The sequence below is a fragment of the Poecilia reticulata genome, linkage group LG5, assembly GCF_000633615.1.
Source record: "Poecilia reticulata strain Guanapo linkage group LG5, Guppy_female_1.0+MT, whole genome shotgun sequence".
NCBI lineage: Eukaryota > Metazoa > Chordata > Actinopteri > Cyprinodontiformes > Poeciliidae > Poecilia > Poecilia reticulata.
In genome coordinates this window covers 17,047,356-17,064,895 of record NC_024335.1, presented here as the reverse complement: position 1 = coordinate 17,064,895, position 17,540 = coordinate 17,047,356, and the positions used below count along the sequence as shown (strand labels likewise).

Below are 17,540 nucleotides of genomic sequence, written 5' to 3'. Positions count from 1 at the left end.
CCTTCCTTCACTCCCCTCAGGTCTGATGAAGTGAGAGGCCAAGCATAGGCCCAGAGCGCCGGATCAGGCTTCCTCTATCGATTTACTTTTTTTAAAAAATCTGTTTGTTTATTTATTTAAAAAGACCTGAAACCCCCCGTCCCTGAGGTGTACTTAGCCCCAACTCTCCAACCCCACACCCTCTCTCCGGCACACACACACAAACACACGCGCACGCACACACACGCGCGCGCGCACACGCGGAGACTCTTTGAAATCTCTACACATGTGAGAAACATAATGGCACGCTCTATTGACTCTAGAGTTTTATCTTTTTGGAAATCCAAAAACAATATTTCAACTCCATTACATGCAAAAAAAAAAAACACCCTTTAAATAAATATAACTCCAACCTGTTCAAAATGCACAAAAGAGGAAGAATATCCGCCTTGTGCTACTATTTTAAACACTTGATTAACTGATCAGAGTCAAAGTGTGGCCACCTCTATAAAAAGAGTTTTAGGAGTTTGCTGCTCTCAGGCGTGCTTCCATTTGTTAACACTGAAAGGAGGACAGACATCAGCAATGACCTGAGTGAAGAAATGATTGCTGTGTATCAGTTTGGGAAGGGTTGTGAGGTCTTTTCCAAATGTTTCAATATTTATCGTTCTACGTTCAGAAAAATTATGCACTAATTGAAAATATGTAAGACAGCTGCCCACCTTTCTGAGACTGGCTCAGAGAACAATCCAGGAACTCTATGTCACAACTCTATGTTGTGACATAGAGTTGTGACATATGTTAAGCAACATAATATCTGTTGTTTAACAAGTAACATCAGATATTATGTTACTTGTTAAAGATAATGCGATTAATAATAATGAAATTATTGGTGAGACAAAGCTCAAGATTCTTTACAGGCAAATCAGAGAGCGTTACAGTAAAGAAAAATATGAATCCAGAATCCAAGCATTACATAGAATAAAAGAAATTAGTTACTTGAATCTGTGGACTTTTATGGGGAATCTGCAGAAACTCTAAACAGTAAAATGTTTAGCCCTTTTTTAAAAGAGCTAACCACTTTTTTTTTCTTTTTTTTTTACATCCTAAATTATCAGGAAATTTATTCCAGAGCTGAGGAGATTGTAACGAAGCCCAAACGTCACCTGGTCTAGTTCTGGTCTGAGTAACAGAGAGTGAAGAGGTGTCTGGTCACCTGACGTCTCTATCGGTTCACTAGCAACACTGAAATGTATTCATTTCCCAGTGCTACCTGCAGAAATACACCACTCTGTCAGATGCAACCAATCAGAACCAGGAGGAGGGTCTTGGCAACAAAAATAAAAAAATAGCAGTTCCTCACATGGCCACTTGAGGCAGTATTAGAAAAGCTCCCGGTCACCTTGGATTCCATGTAACCACAAAAAAATTAATCCCAGCGTAATAATGGAACAGAACGTTTTATTCAAGACTCGTTTGATTTATTTAATGAATATTTTCCTCCGAGGCGACTGTAGAGAGTGATGAAAGGTTTAATTACATCCTTTCTGTTAAAACTTGAAATTACCTGTTGTTGTGGGCTGGACTGCTTTGACTAGCAGCTGACGTAATCACTCAAATGTGTTTCAGTCCTCTAGTAGATCTCCTACATTAGTCATAAATTACTTGAGGTAAGTACTGTTTACACTTGCCAATGTTACACATTTGACAATGTTGGATGCACAATTTATTTACCAGATCAAAAGATTAGAAATATCAATACGTTACATCTTAAGTAAGCTCAGTTCTTAGATACCATGTACTCCGCACCCTGTGTAATTGCTGTAATGACTCAATATAATAATATAATATTAATCAGTGTTATCCAACATGATGGAGATGTTTTGTCTGCATTGAAGAAGACTCAGTCATGTTGGCGTGCTTGATGCTCAAAACTGAAAGTGAAACTCATAGCAGAACCTGCTTTTTAATTAATTCACCAAATAATTATCTAAAAACTGAGTACTAATAGTGCATCCTGAGACATTAAGTCGATGCTAAAATATGATAAAAAATGCGATTCGTTACGTAGCTTAACACGGTCAATTCCACACCATTGATCCCAGTATACACACACTATTCAGACTGGAGGTGCATCAAAAATGGCATTCATACTTCCTTCAGGAACATAAAATGCCCTTAATTTCTTGTGATTTTGCCCACATAACGTGTTTTTATCAATAGCAAATTTGGCCAAACTGAGACATGCTTTTAATTAGTGAGACACATCAGTATTTTAATAACCATTAAATACATATTTATCTCATTACTAGGCCCCATCTCCAGCTTCAGAGCACCCAGAGTAAAGTTTGTAGTAAGGTACACCCCACCCGGCCTCCCTGCAGTCGGCTACGCTGAATCCTCATTATAACTCTGCTAACGAGCAAAACACCAGCATATTTTCACTTTCACAACGTTGCGTGTTCTCGCTCACATAGATCAACATATGACAGCTTCTTATAATTCTTCTGGTGGCTTAGCGTACAAGATGTTCCTACAGATTGTCAAACAGGACCGCCTTCTTCCCACAGTGACTTTGGCGCGATCCGTACGCAGAGCGTCCAACACCACCTGCGTCTCTGACATGATTAATGGCTTTTATCAACTTTCAGCATATTAAAATCTGATCTGTTTATCAGCCCGTCACCGCAGTCAGTCAGTCAGTCAGTCAGTCAGTCAGTCAGTCAGTCAGTCAGTCAGTCAGTCAGTCAGTCAGTCAGTCAGTCAGTCAGTCATCAGTTTTTTTTTTGTTGTTTTTTTTTGACACACAGCAGATGGAATGTGGGTGTGTCTGCATGTTTGTGTGAAAGTATGTCCATGTATATGTGTGTGTGTGTGTGTGTGTGTGTGTGTGTGTGTGTGTGTGTGTGTGTGTGTGTGTGTGTGTGTGTGTGTGTGTGTGTGTGAGAGATTCTGAAAAGGGAATCCAGATGCAGGCCTGTTGCATTAACAGGTAATAAATGTGGACTTAGAGTTTGGGCTTTGCTCCCGCTGCTTAGTCCACATGTTTTTATCTGTTTTTGTCAGTTTGTGTGTCTGTCTGTGTATTTCTTGGGCTTCACGTGACCCTCAGCAGTTCTACGCTTTGAATCAGCCGGCTGCTGATTGCTTCTCCATCCGAGTCGCATCTGTTTTCTTTTAAAACCTCGTCTGTCTTCTGGTCTTCTCGAGACTCGAGGCTGGACTCGACATTAAAGATGTTGCTTTATTCCTAACTCGAGCTATTTAGTGGCTCGTTATTCCTTACAATGCTTCATAATAAAGTAAATATTTAAAAGAAGCCATTTTGACTCAATTTAATGTGTCATTGATGTGTTATTATACACATTTTTAGATAAAGCCTAAACCCATCGGTTTTGGGAGTTTCGCCGGCATCAAGTCAAATCCGGTACGACTCTCTGACTCACGCGTCAATCGCTGACTTCGTTTCACATCTGGAGGCAAGAATGAGGCAGAATGTTGTGTGACTGCAGATTGCAACACAGTGTTTTTCCCGACTTAAATCATGAGTGATTGGTTATTTGTGTCTGGGGTTTCATAATGTAACAGTGAAATCTGTGAGGAGGTCCCTTATTTGTCATAACAGCAATAAGCACTGTCATAAAACCTTGACTGCGTCTTTTGGAACAATATGCTGAGACAAGCCTGCAACAAGAAGCGTGTAAAAGCTGGAAAATGAAAGGCTTGGCCAGTTTATAATTAACAGTGTGAAATTTGAACAGGATCATTACAAGCTTTAACCTGTCAGAATTTATTATATTTACTTATTATTTTGACTTTGATGTACTTGTGCACATAAAAAAGAAACACAATTGCCAACATTTGTATAAGATTAGTATCTATTTTATTTACTTACGATACTCTACTCGGTAAGTTGTTTCTCTGTGTTAACCATAGATGTCCCGATGTAGTTTATAAACAAAACTCTCGAATAAATCAAATGTGAGTTGATTTTCTGTGGTCAGCAAATGGCTAAAAGTAGAAACCTACTTGTGTTTTCTGTCTTTCTGATACCTAATCATGGAGTTTGATGAACTCCACTGAGACTCTAATTGGAACAGTTTGGTTTAATTAGATGAGACTAAGGGTGCATTCACACCAACCTTGTTTAGTCTGCTTTCATCAAACTCTAGTTTGTTTACCTCTAAATTCTGCTTCATGAATGCGTAATCGATCTGGTCCGCCTAAAAATCAAGATCTCGGTTCGATTAAAGTGAACTCTGTAGTGGTTCGAATACACGTGTGAACCGGAGAGCGCTCCAAAAGCAGGAAGTAAACTATGGCGCAGGTCATTCTGGGTACATACAACCAAACAAAAGCTCAAATCTGGCAGAGGTTTTTATGTCATTTCCTTCAGTAATTCTTGGTGCAGCGCCACCACAGGCGACGGGGGTAAACGGTTCATTGGGAAAGTCAACCGCACCATCTGAAAATTTTGCGATTTTGGTCCCCAATCGAACCAAGTCAACAAGACTATCAGGTGTGAAAACGCCCTAAGTTTCAGTTTTTGGCCAAAAACACTCTGCGTGAGATTTTGTGAAATTATTGTAGTAAAAGATTAACATTTTAAGGCTTTTTGCACATCTTTAACACTAACAGAGGTTCCAGTGTGGAGGCTGCTGTAAAAGCAGATGGTTTGGCTCATCTGGTCGCCAACAATCTGGGTTGGGATGGAGGGTGAATGCTACTCCTAATGAAGGCCGGAGAGAACCCAGCACATTCTCAGCCGTAAAGGGACTTAAACTGTAGGTCCATTTGGATGCTTTTACAGGACAGTCCAGTGTTTTTGTTGCAGTTGAATTTAGGGTTTCAATAGACTGAGTAGGGTTGCATTTTGACTTCAAATTTTCTTGGAAAGGAGTCTGCAGCAACAGAATATTTGTTTCCGTTGGACAGGCCATCGATGCATCCGTCTACTTGTCTCTTAATATCCATCTCCTTTATCATTACTCTCTTTCTAAATAGCCATTAGTATGCAGAGTGTGCAGCATGACCTATTAAAAGTCATTTGTCAAATTGCAGCCAACTGACCTGCCTACAATCAGGCTCAGTGTGAATATATCTTGACATGTGTTTTTCCTCCCCTTAGTCGGGTGCCTAAGGACCTGTGACAGCCGGGAGCCTCTCTGAATGCTAATAAAGTTAGCTGTGCCACAGTTGGCAAGGAGGAACACACACGTACACACACAGAGACAAATGGGAACTCTGTCAGCAGAAACGACACAGCGGACATCAACTCCATATTTGGATAATAACATACCTGACAGTCATCGCAAGTGGCTCTGTCAGCCTTGATCATTTTTAATGCGCGTCAGCTGGAAAACATAGAATGCGGCTCCTCTTGCATACATAAATACACGTGCGTGGAGATCTTTCAAAGCGTGCCAAGTTATTCACCCAAAAACAAACAGGATGCACATGCAGGACAGCAGCTTCATGCAGGAGTTGTGTGTGAGTGCGTGTGTATGTGTCCCAGCTGTGGAATCCTGTGTCTGAAGGACACAGATGTTTGTGTGGCAGATGCTGCTTTAGTCCCTTAATGTTCAGAAAGGACAAAGTCTGGCATGACTTAAACAATTATATTCCAAGGTTCTTATGTTGCCAAGTTGGAAAGTTGTCAAATATAGTTTACTTATTAGTGATAAAATGTGATAGAAATCTTGATTATTGAGAGGATATGTAAATATTTAGTCACAATGAAGTTTATTTTAATCATTTACAGTATTCAGAGGTGTCAACTTGTCTTTACAATCACTGCATTTTGGTGGAAATTTGATATATGGATTGTATTTCTCATAGCGCCCCACCCCACCCTGTGTAAATGTTGCATAAGTAATCAAATGACAAGCTTTTAGAAACGACAGTTTTAGTCTTCAAAGCATTTTTCAACCTACTTTTACTCCAGCTGTTGAATCGGATAACATTAAACAATGCGGGCTTGCCCTCGGCTTGCTTCACTCTCTCAAGGCTACAGGCAAAACACACGAGGCAGAGTCAACACTACGTGGCTCGGAGATTATTACAGGCTGCATTCACTTGCACTCGGGACATCTGATGTTTGCTTATTTAAATGCGTGTTTAAATAGCAAGATTAGATTGCACAAGTTGATTAAATGTGCTATGTTTTCAAAACGCCTTAATATTTTTGGGAATTAACTAATCAAAATTAGGACCTTAAAGTCAAAGCCTCATGATTTATGTTTAGAGATGCCCTGGACAGAATTTAGTGGCTGACCTTTGATCTGTGGTTTTGAAATTTGCCAGTAAAAACACATTTTCGCTGTTTTTGTTTTCTGTCTATAATGGGATGATAGAGAAAATAGCCAACTGTGAGTCTTTACCAAACAATGATTTGAAGAAAATGTTATCTTTTAGTGTTTAACTATCCAGTCTTCACGCAGAGGATTAACTTATAATCAATTGATTTCAGTCATTAAGGCATTTTGTGTAACTTCAACAGTATCTGACTACTGTCTATGATGTCTTTATCCTGTTTAGTTCAAGCGAGGAAAAGATTTGTTCATGTCACAATGTCAATTTTAACTGGAGTATAGTTGGGTCTGTTTGGTCTGAAGAACATCTAAAGTCTTGCTAGTGACTACATTGGAAGAAAAAAAAAAACCCGATTTAATTGAAGTTTCGCTGTTTCAGCGTCATCTGTTTTATAGCTTTAGAAATATATGCTGACTGTGTGTGTGGCAAGATTTTTTTTTTTTTGTTTTAAGCCCAGTGACAGGTCATGTTACCAGACCTCAGCAATGTGTTAAATCCCGTGGGTGTTTTTTTGGGGGTTTTTTGTTGTTTTTTTTCTCCCTGTTGATGTCTATGATTCATTTGTTTCTCATGGAGTCATCCGTGTGCACGGATTGGCTCATGCTGGAGCGGAGCTTTTGGCAGTCGGTGGTAAACCTCAGTCTTTTCAGTGGACATAAGCATCTCTGCCTGTTTGTCCCCTGGGGAAACATTTTCTCCTGCTAAATGATCAGTGAAATAACTTCAGCTTGCATTTAATTACAGGGAAGTACTGCGTCGAACAACACTGCGTGATGCTGCTTCGCTCTGCCTTGTAGACTAAATAAAAACCAAATTAAAACACTTAGCATCGCTAGCATTCGCTCGCCTTTTGTCTCAGCTTTATGATATTCAGCAGCTATCCTCCTGGCTTATATTCACCACTGTTCGTAGTGCATAGATACACACATGCTTGGGTTTATGGAGCTACATATGCAGAGCTAGCCGATGCGTTATATGAGTCAGGGGGAGACGGAGTCAGCAGTTAGGAACTCAGCCTTGAGGAGTTTATTCTACCTGGCTGTCCTCGTGACTCCTGCTGGAGCCCACCATGGAACGATCCTGGAAGTCTTCGTGACTGTTTGTCCAGGACAGCTTAACTGGGGACTTCGTGTGCTCCACACTTATGGCTGAACTTTCTGTAACTGACTGATATAAAAATCGTGCAGTTTTGAAAACCAGTTGAAGCTGGGGAGCGTAACTTTTCTAAAAAGACGTTAAAACCATCGTCCTGTCTTGATTGCATAATATGAGACACGTAATCTGTGAAAAATAGAAATAAAGCCTCTCCTTCTCCTCCTCCCAGAGCTGCTAAAAACAGCCAATCAGAGCCAGGAGGGGGGTCTTAGCGCTGTCAGTCGGCTTTGTCTACGCGCTGCTCAATGTGCTAATGTATAAGAAATAACTTACCATTACAGGAAACCATTTATCCGCTGTCGTTGGTTGCCATGCTAACTAGCTTTAGCATTCACGGCAGGTTTTGCTGACAGAGTGAAGCTGTAGCGTAGCATGTAGGAAAGAGGAGGCTGTGAGCCACCAACTGAACAGGTATATCTAATATGAGTCAGGGGGAGACTCATATTAGAGACTCATATTAGAGTCTCAATCAGTCCTTGAGGACTGATTATAATCAGTCCTCAAGGACTGATTATAATCAGTCCTTGAGGTTCACAATATATGAATTAGTTGGTTTGGTAATCGTGAAAACTTGCCAAGTTCAGTGGCAGGAGTGCTGGGACAGTCATCCAGCAGTCGTATTTTTGAGCTAAAAAATGTTTAAAGTTGACAGGAAATAAAAAAAAATATGACTAGATAATTGTAATTATGTTATTGGAAGACATTAACAAAACCCAAATGCGTACTATGAAGTCTTAGAAAAGGCAAACATTAAAAAAATTCAAAATAAGTAAACAATATTTAACCTGGTGGCCCGCCAGGCTTATAATATAGACCGGGGGAAACCCTGGCTAACGGGTTGCTGATGGCTGAACAAGGAAACCTGCTGACTTGTGAGATATTTTAGGATGAATTTTGTCCAACACGAGTCTTGCCTACCAAAAACAGGACAGATATTTTACGTCGACTGCCAAACATCCTGGCGTTGGAGCTACTAAAAGGATCACAGACCTGAGCCAACATGCTTCTAAAGCAGCAGCACCAACGCCAGCAGCCACTGAAAAGATCAGCGGAGATGGAGCCCATAAAAGGGCTGTGGATGAAAATCCAGCCTTTATATTACCAACGACTTTATGACATAATTTGAAATTTTACGTGTGTAAAATCTACGTAGGCTTTTTTGCCTCTCTCGTCTCCTTCTATCATCACAGCCCACGTCGGGTCACAGAGCCTGGTCGCTTCGATCAAGTCGAAGCAAGGTGACAGCGAGGCATTTCAGCAGGACAAAAGAAAAACCCAACAGGGAATTCTTCTCATGCCGGGCTTTTTGTGCTTCGGATTTTCGAAACTTAAATCAACACAAGCTGGGAAAAAAATCACCCTGGTTTTTCACACCGAGTCAGGCTCGGACATGTTGAAGTCAGCCTGTCTGTTGTCTTAGCAGGATCATCAGACCACATGAAGTTTTTAAGTGTCTTCTCTTACTGGGTAGTGCCAGCAAATCACATGCACACTCCACGCACATGCGTGCCGGGGTGTCAAAGTAAGTCGTAAATCTCTTGCAGATAATTTTTTCCCCATTTCTTTAGTTGAGCCATCTGTGTTTCTCTTTCTTACACTTTGCACTCGTTGCAAACCGTCCGGCCTGTTTTTCGAGCAAAGTGTACGTGATCATATTGGACTTTTGAATTTCTTATATTTTCCTATTATCTGGCTGTGACAACGATGCAGACAAAATTCAATCTATCAATTAAAATCATAATCAAGAAAAGCAACTATCTGTTTTGAACACAAGTTTGTTTCTGAAAAGGGTCAGACTGTTTCTTTTTCTTCCTTTACTGTCTCAACACAATAAGTCCAGTTTATCCCACATTACCTTTTCAAACTCCCTCTCTCTTCTCCCTCCTTTTCTCTCCTTCTCACTCTTTTTTTTTTTTACTTTTCCCGGCATGGAAAATAACTCATCGGTGGGGTAATAAAACACAGGTGCTCTTTATAACGCTTCACTTTCAGGGGGCTGGATGCCAGACGCAGAGTACGTCAAATAAAGTTTTTAGATAATCTCCGTGGACTCTGGGAATTTGCTTCTGTCTGCCCAGACAGACCAGATGGGCGAACGTTTCTGACTCCCCACGCAATAAACAAACATTGTATTGAATTTCAAAATCCACGCGTTCATGCTTTTTTGGCGTGCACATTGCAAAAAAAAACAAAAAAAAAAACTGTCCGGTTATGTCACAAGTAAAACAAATGCAGTAAAGGCAGAAACTGTTTACTTCCAGTACCGCCAAGTTACTGGCCTTTATTAATGCTTTACGTTAATAACTGGTTAATTGGACTTTAGCTCATTCGTTAAACAGTACAAATGGGCAAAAACTAAAAAAAAAATCATACTACAGGTATTTTTTAGTGCTAAGTAACATGCAGCTCAGTCTGACTGAGCTTCAAGTCACTCACAAAGAAGACAAAACAACATTAGGCATGTATTAGTGGGTCATTTCTCAAAATGTTCAAATCCAGGTCCTTGTTTCTGTAAGGCAACAGCACTACCAACTGCATCACTGTGCAGTCCATTAGGTCACCAATGGACAGCTAATTTATTTAATTTATCTCAATAAGTGAAGCTCATACAGATTTGTTACAAACGCCGAGAAGATTGCTGACTTGAGAGATGTTAACTTCCTCAAGGAGCGTAAGACACAGAGGGTCATTGCTGAGGAACTTGGCCATTCATAGAGTGCTGTGTTCAAGTATATCAGGGGAAGGTGGGTGGAAGGAAGAAGTGTGGTGGAAAGTGATCGACAAGCATCGGGCGTGGATAGATGGATGGACTTAGAAAAGAGAGTGAAGCTCTAACTTAAAAAAATGTGTTAGTCACATATAATCAAATTAAATTTACGTTTGTTGAACATGTCAATTTACTTGTATAAACTTAATTTGATTACTTGTGACCAGCTAACGCAATATATTTAAGTTGGATTGCGTATTTTCATGTTTCAGTGCAGATAGATAGATGGCTGCAATTTATTCGGTCTTAATGTTTCGGTGGACAACTCAGAAATCATCCTTTGTAAATTTTATACTCGCTTCGGGACGTTAACATTGATCTTTGTTTTTGATTTTCCTTGATGTTGTACATTGCTATACTATTGTCAAAGATCAGAGAGCATAACTGTGATAATGCAGTTGATATTAAGTGGGGGTTTTTTCACGGAGTTTGCGTTGGAAGTAAGTGCGTAACAAACTGGTTCGGTGGCGTAAGGACGGCTCATGTTTTGTCGTTCTGTCTGACCGATTTGCAGCCGGATCCGTCCAGCAGCTCAGGAGGAAAATGCGGCTCACCTCGGATGAATGATCTTTTCTTTACTCTGATCAAAGCCCGCTGACACAGCTCAGTGTCGCTGTATTTATTTCTCTCTGAGGATTTGTTTTTGTTCCCTCTCCTCCTTCCTGTCCTGCTCCGCTCTCAGATTGACACTGTATACACGTCCGTGTGAATTAGTGTTTTCGCGTGTTTTTTCTCCACGCCTCTGTTTACGATAGCCGTGCCCATTCCCGTGCGTGCGTGCGTTTGCGTCGCTCCACGTGCGAGCGTAGTCGGGAGTTGGTTTTATTGCCTCTTTGCCTTTTCACTGCTCTAGTTTTTTTTTTTTCTCTGCGGTGTTCATTTCCTACATGCAGGGCCGTGCAGAGACCACTAAAGGGGCAGGTGCTCAACAACAAAAAAGGGCACATCTAACCACATTCTAGGACAGAATATTAACAAAGCTTCTCAGCTTTCAGAGTTTAATAAACAATGATAAATTACAAAATTTCCATATAGAGCATACAGCTATGCATATGATATTTTATTAGTAATTTCTTTCTGCAGGTCTATTTTGTTATAGGAAAGTATTGCCATATTCAAACCCGCAATTTAGCAAGATATGTAAATCAGAGCTAGACCACCAGACATATTTTGTCTTTACAGAATTACACTATTAAAAATATAAACAAGGGCAAAATGCAACCTTTTAGTGACTGTAATCTATAAAACAAACAGCTGCCTGTTGCAGTGGAGATGAAGATGGTCCATTCAGGAAAGCAGAGCTGCATCAAACTTTAATGTGGAACTGCAGAAAAAAAACAAAAGCAAATATTGAATTGTTAATGCATGTCACCATGAGAAAAGCCTACTGAGTTTTGCTTAAAAAAAACTTTAAAAAAAATTGAAATCACACATTTTTGACTCATTTTGACGTACTTGTCAGAAATCTTTTCTTGCTATTCTAAGTTTTTGTTTGTGACTCAAAGTTTTGCTTGTGATTCTCACATGATGTCTTGAGCAGGGTCTAAAATCAAACGATTTCTGATGTGTGCAAATAAATGTTTGTTTGGTAAAAATGAGTTATTTAATTTAAAAAAAGTATTTTAAACAAAACTGTTTTTTTTTTAAAAGGAATCATTACAATTCCAAAAGTTTTGATTACAATTTTATTTTACTTAACTGAGGTTAGTTTTTTTTTTCATTGAATAATTGGGAAACAAATTTAACTTCATACTTTGTGAACCAGACCCTAAACTTACTTAAAGTCTGGATTGACTTTTTTTCCCCTTCATTAATGACACTTTTATTACATTCATTATATCTATCTTGGTAATTCAGGGTCAGTCATTTTTAATTTTAAATAAATGTCCTTGTTGGACTTTTATTTAAGTGTTATTCTCCTTCAAGATTCATTTACCTAACGCTGGAATAAATTAAATGTACATTATGCAGCAAAGGAAATTAGAAGATCGGACATATATCCATTATGGAGATGATCGGTTTTGGACGGGCGATGTGCCCCTATTGCATAAGTGATACTAAAGAATGACTGATATCATTAAAGATACAGGGGAGAAGTTTTTTAGTTATCTAGCTTTGCTAGCAAAGTTGTTAGCTATCAACTAGCTAATAGCACAACAACAACAGCCTAATGTCTGTATAATAAAAATACCGAATCAATAGTTAAGAACAGTTTTTCCTCACCTGGCTGTCTCCTCCTGCTCAGTAGTTCTTCAGAGAAAGGCAGACGCAGAGGCCTGTCAGTGTCTGTTGTATTTCATTACCTCTCTGCTTAAACCGCGACTCCGAGCTGAAGCAGAAACGATACTTCAACGTTTTCTGTTATCTGACAAGTAGCAAGTCTATTCCACTTTATTCACCAAAAACTTTTTTTTTTAATTCACCAAAAACTGTTCTGTAATCTGGAACGTTCGCTACGTTGAGCTCTGCAGTTAGCCGCCTCATCTCACTGTGCGAGAGGCAACTGCGTCATGCGTCACGGGCAAAAGGTCAAAAGGTAACAAGGTGACCAGAGGGCTTATTATGTTATACAAAAAAGAAACAAAAAAGCAAATAATTTTAGTACATATTTTTATGTGTCAGAAGAGGGCTTAGGAAATAATACCAAAAAATAAAAAATTTAAATTTGACCAAAAGGGCACTTGGGGGCAAGTAGCAAAAGGGGCAGGTGCTCAAACACCCCTAGACCCCCCTCTGCACGTGCCTGCCTACATGAACTGATTTGGTGAACTGCACTGCACTTCTAGGGCATTATGCTGGACTTTTCCCACTTAGAGTGCATTTTAGCTACAAACTTAAATGTATTTTATTGACTGTTTTAATTTGAAAGACCAACGCGAAGTAGCAACTTTCTGTAAAGTGGGAAGAAAATGCCTTTTGAAGTTTTTCTTGCATATAAAATTAAAAGCTATGGTGCGAATATCCCCTTTTATTCTTATACCTCTAAATAAAATCTGTCTTTGTTAGCCAGATAATCAGGAGATCACTCGGATGTAATTTAAAGGTCTTCTCTCAACTACAAATGAAGAGGAACTATAAGTTCCGACCTCAGATGAAATAATTTCGATCAAAGTTTGTACCATGCATAATACAAATGTCTCATTTTTATTTGTAAACCAGATTAAAATCATGCATTATTTTCTTTCACTTCACTATAATGCACTATCACATAAAATCCCAATAAAACCCACTGAAGTTTGTTGTTGTAATAGGACAAAATGCAAAAATATTAAAGATGTGTGATTACTGTTTCAGGACATTCAGTCAGATTCTCATTTTTATCAATCTCCACTATTTGGACTTAGACATCAAGCAACAGCAAATAGAAACGAGTTGTAAGAAAGAATAAGTGTCAGAACTCAGATGTATTAAACTTGAAACTCCAGAACGGCAAAAATAAATTCAAAAGACTTAATTGATCTATTAAAACCCTGATTTGTTTTTCAGATCCCATTCTCGCTGGTGCAGTTTCCGCTCTGGGAATATTTAAAGGTACGTGTCATTCTCCCTCTCATAAAAGCTGTTATTTTATTCCTAATGTGTCTTTTTTTTTTTATTATTGTATGGCCGTGTTATCTCAGTAGCTTGATTTCCAGCAGTAACACAGAGTAATAAATCCATAGCGAAGCCGTAGCTCGGCGCTTAACCTCCTGACACTTTTACGGCGGACTCCTCCTCCGCATTCCCCTGTATCACTGCGGCAGGCAAAAATGTGACTCTATCACCGTTTAATGGACCGTTGCCGCCACCATCAAGCGAGCCCTAAATTTGTCTCTCTTTCCGCCCTTTCCGCACCTTACTTTCTGCCGTAATGTCTTTATTCCTCTGCGTCTCTCCTGTCCTCGTTTCTCACTGTGTGGCCCCGAGCCAATAAAAGGCCGTTTCTCTTGGAGAAGACGGCATTTGGGCCGAGTGACATCACGTCTCCGTCAGTGATGAGGGAGCTAACAGCAAACCAACAATACGCCGCGCGGTCGGTGTTGACATGCGTTTGTGTCGTTCACAAGTATCCCTTTGTCTCTCAGTCAGAGGCCGTCTCTCTCACGGCCATCTGCAGATGTCCGCTGGCGAGGAGCCGGACTGCTGGAATCTGCCCCGCGCCCCACCCAACTAGGCTTCTCCTCAGATACAATAGCGGGCTAGATTAGGAGGAGCGAAACCATCTAATTACTGGCTAACAGGTTTCCTCACTGTCGTCAATCTCCAGAATGACCACTGAGACGTTCGAAAATGATTGGATTGAGCGCGAGTCCGTGTGTGTGTGTGCGCGTGTGTGGCTTTTACTTCCATCTGTTTCTTTGGGATCATAAATTGCTGCGTTTTCTCGCCCAGCCCAGCTGTTGGAAACACAAACGGAAAAGGGGAACATTATTTTTGTGTGCATTAACTTTAGCTGGTCACTGTTTTTTTTTTTTTTTCCCTGAGATTTCACCTGCGTTCATGTTTCCCACTGAAAAACCCAAAGAGGTTTTAGTGGTTTTAGCGAGGTTTTACACATTGTGACTCATTTTTACAGCTTAAAGTTCATACCTCAGCCTATTTTAATGAGGTTTTACATGATTTACTTACAAAAGTTTCTGGTGAAGCTTCATCTGAGTCCGACGTGGATAGAGATGGACACAGATCTGGTAAGGTGAGGAGTTCGATTGTTCAACCAATGTATCGTTTTCTTTCCACTTTGCAGCTAACAGTGTGATGCCAGTTCTTCCTCAGCAACAAGTAGTTCTATATTCAGTACAACTTGGCTAAAATGAATTAGTTCATGTTCATAGTTCACCAGGTAAGCAGTTCACAACTCCAACCTGACTAGATCTCATTCAGTTATCAGTTTGTTGGCAGTCATCCGTAGCTCACCTCGAAGGAAAATACTGGAGGTCTTCCTAAAGGAAATATTTAAAAATGTTATGATGAGCTGCACTCACAAGGAGTTGAGTTAAAATATAAAAAAAAGAGTATTGTTCAGCTTGATGTTCTCAAAAATGAGAGCAACAATAATGCAAGCCTTTGTTTCAATGTGTTTGCTGCTTTGTGTGAAATTAATTAAAGCTTGCGGCTGCAACATGACAAAATGTGGAAAAGAACGAGGGGTGTGAACACTTTTGCAAGAAAGTGTCGTTCTCACATAAATTTCACACGGGCTCTCATTTTTCCCCCTCTCTGTTGTGTGTGTGTGTGTGTGTGTGTGTGTGTGTGTGTGTGTGTGTGCGTGTGTGTGTGTGTGTAGTTTCCAGTTTTCTCCATCATTTTTCTGACCTCAAACAGGAGGGCGGACTGCTTCTAGTTTACGACCGAACACAAACACAGGGCCGCAAAAAATCCTGGGAATTTCTGGTCCGAGGCACGATGGGAACATGATTTGAGCTGAAAATGTTCACAAACGCAGCCGGCCGTCGTGCAAACGCACACGACAGTACGAAGGGCGCAGACGGAGCTGCACAGTCCGTTTCCTGTTGGACGTCGTCCACGTGCAAAGTGGGACCCCGGCGCAAGGGGGTCAAAAAGTTTGATTTCCCGGATTTACTCCTCCATATCTATTCATAAAAAGAGGAGGGAGGCAGGGAGGAAGAGCCTCAGAAAACGGGGGAGATGCGGAGGACTCCCTCAGCGTGAGTCCTTTGATGTGGAAAACAAAAATCTCCTTTTTAATCGACCCTCTAATGGGACACACATGAGCACCGTCCTGACCTCAGCTACTCTGGCTTCGTTTCTTCTCCTCTCTCTCTTTCTCTCTGTGTGTGTTTACATGTTTGTATTTGCACGAGCACACACACACTCATGCTTTTGGTAACGTCCAGACTTGTGTGGCGGATCGAACGAGAAAGAGAGAGACAGAGGGAGATAACATGCAATTGATTCAACCATCGAGGGAGGGAAATGGGACAAAGAAAATATTAGTAATCGCTCCATGCCGTTGCTCTCCATTAGAAGCGCTCGTACCTAGCAGCGCCCCGAGGCAGCACAGCTGTTCATTCGCATTTCATCCAGACACCAACTTTGCGCCGTCACTCTCCTCGTCCGCCGGCCTGAACTGACGGGGGGGGTGAGGAAAGGAAAGAGACAGCCTCCATATCATCCTGAGTTCAAACTCCACACAAAAACATCAGGTGGTTTCACTCAGTAGCCGGCTGCAGATGGGGAGGTTAGCTCAGTTATAAGAGAGGTCAAACACACCAAGTAGTTAGAAAAATATTTCAGCTCTCGTTAGGTTTTTTAAAAAAAATTTTTATGTGAACTATGATCTCCCTACTTATGTTCAGATATGATGCAAAATTACACACTTGTTAAAATGGGAGTGACTTAAATTAAGACCTTGGCTTTTTTCACATCTAATGTAACTTTACACACATGGACAAAGCTGTCGGTAGCCCTCAGTTGATGAAAGAAAAACCACACAATGGTCACAGAAATAACTTGTGTTCATTTGTTTGAAAATGAACACATGAAAGTCAGACATTTCTTTTCAACTGGGTAAATAAATAATAAACTCACCAAACTAGCCTGGACAAAAATGATGGTCCCCTTAATATTTTGTTGCTCGACCTTTTGGGGCAATCCCTGCAATCAAACTATTGTGGGGTTTTCTTTCATTAACCGAGGGGTTCAGACGATTTTGTCCACGTGTGTAAATTCTTCACAGTTTAACTGGAAAAACAAAATTATTAGGAAAAACCTGTATAAGATTTTAAAAAGCTGGAATAACTTGGCTGTAGAAGTCAAGGCTTCTTTTGTTACATACCTTATGGAACTGGCTTACAGCTGTACAACAACATAACCATTTGAATAAAAACTGTATTCCCACATATTAGAATAAAAAAAAACCTCCAATGACTTTGGAGTTGTTTTGATATTTCAACCAAATATCCCAGCTGTACCTGAATGCAACATGAGGACCTGTTGGGAAAACCTTTAGACTTTCATTTCAAGTTTGAGTTTGAGCTTATTGGATGCTACAGGTAGCTGGATCTGGTCTTCAGCTGATTTTTCTATGATGTTTAGCCTGAATTGCTTCGATCCACTTTTCTTCCTCTGTCATCAATGAAGTTATATATATATATATATATAACCATGCATGGAGGGTTCCACCCCAAATCCAGCACCCTGAGACTGTACACGAGCCGTAAGGAAGGAGGCAGAGGACTTGTGAGTGTGAGAGCCACTGTCCAGGATGAAACATCCAAGATCCATAAAKACATCAAGGACAAAGCCTCAACGGACGATGTGCTCAGCGAATGTCTCAGGCAATGGGGAACAGAAGACAAGGTGCTGGAAGTACCATCATGGGAGGACA

At 40.4% G+C, this 17,540-nt stretch overlaps 1 protein-coding gene across 2 annotated transcripts in view; it reads left to right on the top strand.

The window, feature by feature from the left end:
- slc25a26 (solute carrier family 25 member 26) overlaps positions 1-17,540 on the top strand; it is a 67,957-nt gene that overhangs the window by 25,560 nt on the left and 24,857 nt on the right. For both annotated transcript variants that reach the window (XM_008409560.2, XM_008409561.2), the window contains exon 6: positions 13,700-13,744. In XM_008409560.2, the coding sequence (XP_008407782.1) occupies positions 13,700-13,744 (45 nt within the window). The remainder of the gene's footprint in view (positions 1-13,699; positions 13,745-17,540) is intronic.